General features: G+C 34.7%; 1 protein-coding gene across 6 annotated transcripts in view; it reads right to left on the reverse strand.

The window, feature by feature from the left end:
- Positions 1–555: 555 nt before the first annotated feature.
- Positions 556–12062, reverse strand: part of STRN (striatin) — a 121950-nt gene continuing 110443 nt past the window's right edge. For 4 of the 6 annotated variants that reach the window (XM_055089118.1, XM_028496681.2, XM_024118688.3 and 1 more), the window contains 3 exons: positions 10091–10198; positions 8962–9048; positions 556–8874 (listed from right to left, as the gene is read on the reverse strand). In XM_055089118.1, the coding sequence (XP_054945093.1) occupies positions 8705–8874; positions 8962–9048; positions 10091–10198 (365 nt within the window). In that variant the 3' untranslated portion in view covers positions 556–8704. The remainder of the gene's footprint in view (positions 8875–8961; positions 9049–10090; positions 10199–12062) is intronic. The other 2 variants (XM_028496682.2, XM_024118687.3) reach the window with 1 other exon arrangement.

The raw sequence follows: 12062 nt of genomic DNA on the forward strand, positions 1-12062 counted from the left end.
AGAAAAAAGTCTGCTTGTAAGTTTTATTTTTTTTAATTGTAATCATCAGATATATACTCCTAGGTATCCTACAACAATGAGAAATGAGGAGCTTATTGTCCTGCTTGTTTAAAAGGCTGATCAAAGGAATAAAAGAAAGTCTGAATGTTTTAGAGTTGGGAAAAAAAACTCGTTTCTTCTGACCCTGAGATATACAAGGAAACTGAACAGGTACTATTTCATTGAAAAAGTTTCCTCTTAAACGAACTGATTGTTAAATGGTATTTTGGCTAAACAAGCATACTTTCAAAATCTGTGAATGGCAATTGGTAGAATCTAACCTTATCCTTGTTAGCTCTGAAGGGACACTATTAACATTACTTACATGGTATACATGCTCTATCTTAATGTTCCATTCATTTCAACATTTATCAGATGCACAGGCTCCATGGTTAACCTGCAAGCTATGTATAAAAATACTGCTTTTCCAGTCAGCAAAATACTAAGATATTTACCACATATGAAAGAATTCCTACATGCCACTTGAGTATTGGTGGGGAGCAGGGGTCAGGCATGTTATCCATAAATTACTGTAAAAAGATACGTGAGACCATTGCGTTTTTTTTCTAAAATACACACTGAGTGAAATAATTCCATCAATAGGATATTCTGAAATATGTGGGCTCAAAACTTGTAGAAAAATATGTAAATATTTTAAAAAATGCTTCTAAAAGCACAAAGTCATTCAAAACAACAGAACTCATTCTATAAAAATGATTCTATCTTTTCACGAGATTACCACTTGGCTACATTAGGACATTTCTTACATGTCTGGTCTTCATTCTGACATATGCAGATGACACAGCATACCTGGGCCTATGTTAATATAGCTTCCTACAATATAATAAAAAGCTATGTTGTCTGACACTTTAACCGGGGGACTCCTGGATACTTTTGATGTAGTTCCCCAAAATCTTTAATTTAGATGACAGGGATCAATGACAAAAAAGCCAGAACTGGAACCATTCACTTTTACAGATCAAAAGGCTCTTAGAGGTTATCTTTACAAGTCTTTTAACGAGAAAGAAAGACAATGGGTGATGGGTCCAGATCAGAGGCTAACTGTGTTTTCCTTTTCAGTGTGGTACATCTTTCCCCACACCCTCACCCAAGTTATCCAGCACTGAAAGTAAACTTTCTGATGAGTTTCTTTTGCTTTAAGGTAAGTTAATCTTATTTATTTCTGAAAAATTACTGCCTTGGTCCCACTTCCATAAGGAAGGAGTAGGTGATGTCAGTATACATTAACATTTCAACACATTTTATATAAACCACAAGCTGCTTATTTTCTCAACATATGCTTAACATAAAATTTTGCTTTCCATGCATGCAGTTGTTTTTTTTTAAATTAAAGAAAGTTTTTCAGTTTGGGAATTCTCATTTGTGAATGATGGGTTTCCCTACCATTACCTTTAATTTGATGATTCTATTATATGAGGTAATTCAAAAATATCTTTGGTTTGAGGTTATAGATTGGAAACCTGATACACACCCTGGATCTTACAAGGACATGAAAAACTTTGGCATGTGAATTAATAATACTAATTCTAGTACTCCAAGTGCTATTTAACAGATGTTTTGCTGTGGGTTCTCCTTTATATCACTGGATTAATTATCTCTTTAAAGAGGCACAGAGGAAAAGTCAAAAGGGAGTTAGCATCTGGACCAGTCTTCCTGTAAGGTGAATGGCTAAATAACCAAGGATGAGAGAATTTTCTATGAAACAGACCCTTCCAGTAGGAAAGATATTGCAGATTTTATTCTCCCAAATAGTCAGATCCTTCTTCAAGTCTGACCAAAAACACCATTACCTTTAGTCTAGTAACAACTAAGAAAGGGCTTAGGGTTTTGTAAGATCTAAGTGAAACTTGAAATGAGTAATTTTCCGTTTGGTGGGTTTTGGATTCTGCTTGGTTTTGAAAGTATACAAAATATACTAAATTAGAATTTGTGTTTCAGAAAATATGGGATCTAATTTTCAAAGTTGCATGTCAGTGCTTCTCCACAGAGCTAGAGTGTCCCCACCATTGTGAACGACAGGTGTAACTGAGAAGTAACAAGTGGAGGGATGTGTTATGGTTATAGCGTTGGATGCTACCAGATTTCCAGGTGTTCCTGGGGAATACTCTAAGTGCCAGTACAACCTAGGACCCTTCAAAACCTCAGTGGTGCCCTTGGGAAACCTAAAGCAGGTTAAAATACCATTCTGAACCTGGGCTGACCCGAGAGGGTCCATCAATCCCTGAAAAACTTTTGGAGTCCTCTTGACCTTCTGAGATGACTCTACAACAACTCCAGCAAATACGTCTCAGTTCTCATTACAAGGGACAAAAGGGACATTTCTGACACTACTGAAAAATGTGTACATACCAAAGAATAGAACACTTATTACTACAGCAGCATATGAAACATCATAGAACAGTGGATAGTTTCAAGGACACCAGAAGCGGTACCTTTTAGATTCTATATATTATTGTGGCTCCAGATTGGAACAAAGAGATAGTGAGTTCTGAGCAGAAGCCCTTGAAAAATAATGTTGATCTGAAGGAGCAAGGGGTAGAAGGCTTATGCTTGCCTGTTAAGTAGCCAAACAAAGAAAAAATAAAAGCACATTAAATTTATATGTGTATGTGTATGTATAATTTTTTAAATTATGTAACTGAACACTTGAGAAAAAAATATACATATGTCCCTGAAAGTATCATGATCTAATTGTGTGGGGTATTTTAATTTTACTGGTTTTCCAAAGCCCCAAACTCTCTATAATGATAAACTTCTCCACCTTCCTTACAACCAATAATTAAGATTGGTTCATTACTTTGGATTCACATATACTTTGTCTAATACACTTTTATTTCTCTGCACCCCTTTACTACCTAACCCCCAAAACAAAATCAGGTTGTATTAAAGTATTTTAACTGCAAACCCACTAGATTCCAAATCTGACAAATCTTTCAATTCATGAGACACCTATAGCACATTATCTATATTTGCACACTTTATTTAAAAACAAATAATACACTTAGAGCCACCAAAAAAGGATATCTTAATCAGCTTATCCATACCCTGAATTTACAAAAGAAACTTCTTGCACCACAAAAATTAGCATTTGGATTAATTTACATTAATTGATATTACACCTAAATTTCAAAATACCTGAAGATCAAACAATCTGGCCCAGGGATCACCAGTTGGAGGGGTGAAGGGGTGTGGAGAAAAGGAGTTATTGATGAATCTGAACTGATGATGCCCTGAGGTCAGCTCTAGTAAACTGAAGTGGAAAAGACATAAAATAACCAGTAGATTACAGGATTTGTAATCCTTATGGATTACAAAACCAGAAGTGGTTCCTCCTAAAAACAGGTATTAGATCATATAGTTGGGATAGGTATAGGGGATACCTCTTAATCTGGATTGGAAAAAAGCTGTGTGGAGAAGGGGGTTGTATTTGTTTCTCACAAGAGGCAAACTTCAGCCAAACAATGAAAAGAAAGTACGGAGGGTGGTATGTGGTAGACTGAAGGCTTTCTGATTGCTGATAACACCAAATTTAGCAGCTCTCTCCAAGTCAACTAAAATACCATTCTCTAAGACATTTTCAGAGAGGAGCCAACACACAACCAGAGAAAAATCATTCTACGTTAACAAGGCACTCACTGGTTTCACAGCCTGTTAAAAACCCAGGCAGACATTAGAGTTAATCTAAATTAAAATGAACTTTCTAATTTGCATCCAAGGGATGACGGGCATGTGGTTCCAGTTAAATCAAATCTAAAGCTTGAGTAGCAAAGATCCAGAAAATTCTGACCCTTAAGCACCACTTCAGGAATACTCCTAGAATAAATAAGTGGGATCTAGACATCTCTGTTTGGCTTTATATTCGCTCTTTTTTTTGGATTAAAAAAAAAAAGATGCAATCTGTTTAATACTCTGTGAACCCGGCATCCCTTACAATGACATTGAGATCCAGCTGGATGATGGATATATAGCCAATTAAAAAACTTTCAGTGGCAAAAGTAGAATGATTCAAATCATCTATCAAGGACCTGACATGTCCTTTGTTTTTTAAACACAGATATGTTAGTTTTCTGGACCTTTTTCTAAAATGAACTGAAGGAATTGATACGTTTCAGAAAAATATACATACAATTTCTGTCAGCTGCTACTTTTGTACAACCTGAATCCGTGTTAAACAAAATAATGCAATTATATAAATAACTAAACAACACAGTAACAGAGGCAACTTCTGAGTAAATAAAATTAATGATTAGGTACTTAATAGCCTTGAAATAGCTTTCAAAGAATAAAGTAAGCTGAAGAAAATTATACTTAAGAGCTCTTTTCCCATGAAATCAATAACAGTTTGGCTCTTGGCTGAAAGCATCACACAGACATATACTAACCAGAGACTATCTCCAACTCACTATCAACATTGATGATAAATTTTAAGCAGTTCTTTCAAAAGAAAATCAAAATTAATTCTAAGCCTTTCAATCTGATTTGTGACATCTTTGTTCAATACAACTTAAATGACAAAGCCTGAGAAAAGCACCAACACAGATTTTTAAATTGCATCCAACCATTATTTTAGATGTCATAAAGATTTGCTTGAGTCAAAATGGCAGCAATGACAAAGAGGTAGATATGAAAGATGCCATTGAAATACTATTCTTAGGTGGAATTTTAACTAGTTCAGGTGTTTAATTTAAAAATGATTTTTACTAGTTGAATCTTCATCACATAAGAATCATGACATGCTCTTGTGTAAAGGGGAAATATATGAAGTGCTAAAAAAGTGAGCCTTTAAAAATTACATTTACTTAGCCAACGTTAATGAGATCCCATAATTTTGGTGAATCAATAATTTCTCCTACTACCTGAACTTGCCTTACAATGAAAGAATAGCCATTTTCTTCTCTACTGAAATTTCTAGGAATTCACATTCAAACATTCTTGGAAAGTACTTATGGTGCTCAGAAGAGCACGAAGACAGCGCAGGAAATGTCCCCTGACGTCCTAGAAGTTGAACAGATACATTAAAAAGACATTGATGGTCACAAATCAGGACCTTCACAGATTGGCAAACACTCCACACACACACACACACACACACACACACACACACACACACACACACACACACACACACACACACTCTCCCTCTCTCACACCCCTTCCCCCACAAAGAAACTCAATCCTCATCCTCACTGTAAGGCTGCATTTGTATTTTTTTTTTTTTTAAAGGCACCTCTCTTTCTCTAGCTATTGCCTTCTTGATGATATCTGTTTTGTCAAAAATCCTGAATGTTCAATGGAAATAGTTCAGTACTGAGAATGGAATACTTTTCAATTCACATTTGAATAGCCAGGTTTTCTTACATTCAGATTTTAATAAACTAGAATGACAGTCTTTAAAACAAGCATGCTAGCCTATAATGAATATAGTATATACAGTAATTTAAACATTTAGAACTATATATTATACTGCAAAAGCAAACAGCACAACACTCATCATACTCGTCATTACCTGTGTACACTACCTCCAAAAATGAACATACAAAACAGTAAAATGCACCTATGGTTTTATATATATATATATTTATATATATATATGTATAGTCTATATATATTATATATATTCCTACAATATATATAATATATATTTATAAAATATACATACATTTTAGACATTTTCAAATAAATCTTCATCATTATCTCCAAAAGAAATTTATAGCAAGAATACTGAAGGAATGAAAGTCAGATAAACAAAAAATTTCTCACAAAGTTCGTTATCAGTGATGCAGCTCAATTTCCCCCCTTTTAGTCATAACTAAAATGGTTATAAAAGCTAAATACTTTGCATAACTAATTATCTGTTTAATGGCAAAAATTGCTAAACTTGTTCAATAGAAAAATACTGAAGGTCATTATATCACTTATGTTAAATATCTGTCTATGGTTCAAGTAGCAAATGAGCTCCATATGACAGCTGAGTTTTGAGAAGGGTGCTGCAAGCTCCCAGAGATGTATCCATAGCATGTGAAGATAAGGCAGGGACCCACATCTCCTGCTGATTTCCATACTATTGCAATACATTTCATCCAAAATATTTACAAATGAAGCACTATGACAGCATTTCAGTGACTGTTCAAATCCGGAATTTGTTCATTTTGTCAATTTTCATTGAATTTTTGATAAGCTGAGGGAAAAATCAGACACATATATATGCTTCTATCTGGTTGGAAGACAGCTTTGGCTCATTTCTACACTGAGATCATAACAGTGCTAGTGGAGAAAAATCTCTGTTTCTGGGTACAATCTCCAAGAGCACAGCACTGGCTTTCTAAGGAACTTTCAACAGTTCCATCATTTGCACTACAGTCTACATATCTCATGGTTGCTTTCTACTTACTAACAGAAAAATGCATTTCAACCATGTGACATAAAACGCAGGTGAAGAGAGTGGCTTGGTTTTGAGAATGCCAGTGACAGAAGGAAAGCGGGCACTGCAGACCTTGGAAAGTAATTAAAGCAATAATTGGTAGAACAATAGCCTGTAGTCATCCATCACAAATATGCCAATTAAGAGCACCTGACTGGAATTTTCCAGTATCCTTCTACAAATGTTAGGTCAGCAACATCATTTATTTACTTTGTGAACAATCAAAAGAGGAATTCGCCAAACACAATGTGGAATTCTATACCTGCATGGGAATACAGACATTTAACTGGTAGCTCATATCCAGGCCAAATCATTTGAATACACAAAGGAGTCCCTTGCGCCCACTGTGAACCAAAGCACAGATGAAATGACAAGGTAGCTGTGTCAAAATATTAAAGCATATTTGTATATCAATTAGGCAAATTTAACACAGGTCTTTAAAGAAAACTTGCCTGTATACTACAGAATTCCAGAGGCAGATAAGCAGAAATTTTAAAGAAAAACTGTCGATTAATACTGACACTATGGTGATAATACTTCTTCAGGGAGTAGATGTACATATTATCAGGAGTGCCATTGTTATGCTAATGGAATACACGGGCATAGGAATGTAGGAATTATATTAAAATGTTAAAATATTTATGGATATGGACTTTAATTTTAAAGTCTGAGAGCCTATTAAAAATACATTTTGCTGAAAATTTGGGTATCAGTAACTCATTTCTAATTTCCAGATTGGTCTCTGACATTTTGGGCAAATAAGGAAGAGTGTGAGGAGAGGTGAGACAGTTGTAGGGACGAGGTGGATATACTGGGTCCAGACAGTGGGGTCAGGGAAATCCCAAGAGTTGACCATATGTGGGTCATAGGTAAGGTGCGCTCAGGGAACCCTGGTCCTCCAAGAACGGTTTTCCCCAGAAACAGTATTGATTCACTGCCTATTAAAACATGCTGTGTATTCCAATTAGACACTGGAGGTGGGGTAGGGAGAGGGAAAGAGAGAGAGAACCCTTTAGCCAATATTATACACCAAACTATTCCATCCAGATTTCCAAGAGGTTCTTCTTCTTGGAGATATTAATAAGGGAATTCCTGGGGCACAAAACATTTGCTTTATTTAGTACTTCTGCAAAAGCAGCTGCCTGAGGTTAACCATATCCTTTGGACTATTAAAACATAATAATTATGAACTATTTTGGGTAGGTGTCAGATAATTTGAATATAAGAGACAAAGAAGATCATCTGAAGCATGGTTATGTGGGTTTTGATAAATAAGTACTTGCAAATAACTTCCAGCTTTTCAACCACTGAAAGGTAAGATTTCACTGATAGGAAATAATCACTCTGGTACTATAAACATCACATGAATAAAATGAATTTTAAAATTAACAGAAATTATTATAAAGATATGACCTGCTTGCCATTAAAAATAAACAGAATCTTAAACCTGAATAAGTTAAATCCTTTAGTAAAAGCAGACTCTATCAACTATTCTTCATAATGGTGTTTCTGACAGCTAAACTTTAGAATGGTACCAAATCTATTTTCAAAAATGTAATACAATATAGAAATCTGCTTAAAAACTAAATATTTGTTTAGCATTTCTGAATAATAATATATTTAACATGTTATTGCATTTATTTTTTTCCCTTTAATAGGTAAAATGTTTTGCCAAGTGCTTTATGAGAACAGTTGAAAGGAGAGCTAAATTAAAAACTCATTTTAACACTGCCTGGTCATTATGCACATAGGGGTTAGTACAGCAGATATGATAAAGATTACTGTTTTGACTACCTAATATGTTTAACAAGATTTCTCAGGGGAGAACTAGGTCTAAATTTCCATTCTTCCTCTACTCATTCCCAGCCATCAACCTTTTTAATTATCCCTTATAATGTGCCCTATTTACTCAATAGGGGCAAGCTAAACCTATGTTCTTCGCTCAGGCCTGCCTAGCGAATTAGAACAACCTCAGAAATAAAAGTTCCTATTTTGAGAAAAATTTAAAGTTTTCAGGCTCACAGATTCAGCTGAGCTTGCAGCAACCTGAACAAACCTTAGTTTTAGAAAACGAATTGCAAAACTATACTTTAACAAATGTTCTCTGTGCTCCTTCAGCAGAACAAAAGGGCTGGGTGGGTTGACTCTTGCCCCGGTCTTCTGTATCTCTTTTGTGCAGTTGATTATTTATAAAGAGCTAGAAGGTGAAGATGATGCATTGTGTCATACAAAGACTTTAGCCAGTGCATCAGCCCCAGCACTGGCTATATAGCATTTGGATGGGTGGAAAGCTACATCATGAATTGATTCTTCAAACTTTTTCCGATGAGCTGTGAACTCTTGGATACACGTCTTACTTTCTAGGTTCCATAAACGTATTGAACAGTCATGACCTATATCAAAAGAAAAGAAATTAAGAGAAAAATTACATTAAATATAAAAATGGTAAGAATAAATAAATAATCCATAGTTGTACTTACTGCCAGACATTAAGTACAGGCCATTTGGATCAACTGCTAAACTTGTAACAGCTTCTAGGTGGGCAACCATCGAGTGGATCAGTTTGCCTTTGGAAAAAGAGATTGTTACTCTTTAGTAATAGTTTACCTTATCCTGAATACAAGCCAGCTATCTCGCTGTACTGGCTTCGCCAGTCACCCCTTTGTGTAGTCTCTACATCAATATTTTGTCTTTCACAATATGGAAGTCATTAATTTGTACACAAATATTCCTTTAAGCCATGTTCATTAACTAAAACTCAGACATTATTCATCACTGACTTTGCATCCTTTAGGTACAGGCAAATTATCTGTGTTGTGGAAGCAGAAAAAATACTGAGACAAAGACAAAGTAACAGAGAGAAAACCTGGCCACAATTTTGGTGGAAACAGTATATAGAAAGAGATTAAAAATGTTAAATTATTCATCATTTGTAGCTAAGCAAAGTTAGCAAAAGTCAACACATTTACAAAGCCAGGAGCAGATACTCAGGTAAATATGGCTGCTAATACAGTGAGTTGTTCTCCCAACCAGCTCTTCATGCATTTCCTTTAGACTAGTGAAATATAAGCTAATAAAAATTGGGAAAGCCTCCACACCTCAGTGCAAATCAGTCAGGACCAAATAATCAGTATTATAATACAGAAAAAAATTAGTCCATGGAAAAACAAATAAAATAAATCAAATGACTCAGAGGTTTGCCATCTGCAACACTAAGGCTCTTCAAAAATCAAACAATTTTAAACAAAATATAATGATCATATGCCTCTACTTCCAGCAAGTTTCTACTTTTCCACAATATATTCAAAACAAGAGATCATTTTATTGGTATCTGAATGAATTTTTCATTGTGTTCCTAGTAATAACCTTGGCTCTAGGGCCAAAATATAACACCTATTTACTATTAAATAAACCAAGATGATTCTATATGCTATCGTGAAGACCAGTTCTTAGCAGATTTAGATGGAGTAAAAAGAAACTGATCTGGGAGAGGATTTGTGTTTCAGTGCCTATTCGCTGACTATAAAGCCACTGACAGACACCAAAATTACAGCTGGGACTTTTTTTTTTTTTTTGCTTTAACAATAATCAATTTAAATAAATTCTTACCTGTATTGTTATCGTAGAATTTGATGTGCCTGTCTTCGTGAGCAGTGATGCTGATGGGAAGAGTGGGATGACTGATGACTCTATTTATTTGGCAGGAAGAGTTGGCTGCTAAAAAGAAAAAATTAAAGAGCAATACAAATATGTCAAAGCTACTATTTCTTCACACAAAAGAGAACTGAATATTCACCTAAGAGACTGGAAAAGTAAATGATATGACTTTAACTTGTCTTTAGTTCATTTATTCTGCAATTGTGTTCATAACTGCGATGTTAGGAAATGAGAATCACCTGAGCAACACTCTACTGACAAATCTACAAGTACCTGGGAATTAGAATTTCCTTTCCCACCACCTGCTATCAATGGATGCCACCTAGAGCTTAGCCCAGAGCCACTGACATTTCTCATTCTACAGTGTTCTATGATACTTCTGCTACTTTAATAAAATTCCATCATTACTTCATGTAGATAATAACCAAATTTAAATCTCAGCTCATTCTAGATACAGAGCTCTTTATCACATGGTTATCATCTAAAGATAAACATGACAAAGAGAATTTTTAACTCTTTAATCTTCTCTTTCTCATAATAGAAATGGTCGTTTGACAGTCTACCATGTTTGGAATCTGAAAATAGCATCCTAATAGTATTTTTTGCACACTATTTAATAGTGTTCAAAGAGATCTTAATTATACACACAGTGAGACAGGCAGGCCACATGTCATTCGGTTCATAACACAGTGAATGAACCAAGGTCCAGAAAACATCTGTGACTTCCCCAAAATCATGGTAACAAAGCTAGTACCTATTCTAATTTCTACCTCTATCCCAACTAGATGACTCATGCAAATCAGGCAAATGTCAAAATTGCTACCTAAACTATCACAAGTTCCTCCTGACAGCCTTTTATGAAATGGAAATCAATTATTAAGAACTTAAGTTTAATTAGTGATTTTTGTTACAATACTTTTTACAAGAAAAAAAGGGAAAATCTACACAAAGGTAACACTAATTTAAGATATGTCAAAGTTAAAAAATAATTATTATATCATGGTCTTGGCAGAAGAAGGGATGTCCTTATAAAGTATATTATTGGGACAACTGGTAAATTTGAGTGTAAACAATAACAGCATGTGTCAATGTCAAATTTCCTGATTTTGATAATGTAATGTGCTGTCAGAGAATGTCCTTACTCTTAGGATATTACATGCTAAAGGATCTAGGGGTATAGGTATATAACATCTCTTAAATGGCTCAGAATTTTAAATTATACACATACACAGAGAATGATAAAGTAAATGTGACAAATATGGCAAAATGTTAAAAACTGGTGAATCTGGGTGAAGGTTAACCAAGAATTCTTGTACTGTTTTTGAAACTTTTCTTTAAATTTAAAATTATTTCCAAAATAAAGAGTTCCTAAAATTTTTTAAATCTTAGAATAGGTATCATGAAGTTACACTCATAATAGAAAATATAGTGATGCATAGCTAAAAATAGCTCCAATATTAGTCTACTCTATTGGATTTTCATGTGGTACCTAGAAATATGACATCTTAAAAGCTGAAGGTAGTCTTTTTCCAATGCTAATGGCAGGTGGCCACCCAGCCTGTTACCTAAGTGCACAACAAAAAGTCACTTGACCATGTGGAGTAAGCTCTGGGTCAGTTATATTCATTTTAAATGGTCCTAAACAAAGAGTTTAGATTAAAAATTCAGCCTATGGCTATTTTTTTCTCCAGAGATAACACACCACTGATCAATATCTGCTGTGAGGTCTAGCAGGAGAATAACAACAAAATACAAATACTTAAAGTAAAGTATCCGATATATTTTGGGAGAGAAGTTTCTGAGAATAGCTTCAATTACTTTGAGATCTAGAAAAGAAGCATGATAGAAATCAGGCAAAAGAAAGTTCTTATTTAGTAATACTTTTTAAGGAAATTTCTCCAGGTGATGGTAAATCAGACAAGTA

Source organism: Physeter macrocephalus, chromosome 12 (assembly GCF_002837175.3).
Source record: "Physeter macrocephalus isolate SW-GA chromosome 12, ASM283717v5, whole genome shotgun sequence".
In the NCBI taxonomy this organism is placed as follows: Eukaryota; Metazoa; Chordata; class Mammalia; order Artiodactyla; family Physeteridae; genus Physeter; species Physeter macrocephalus.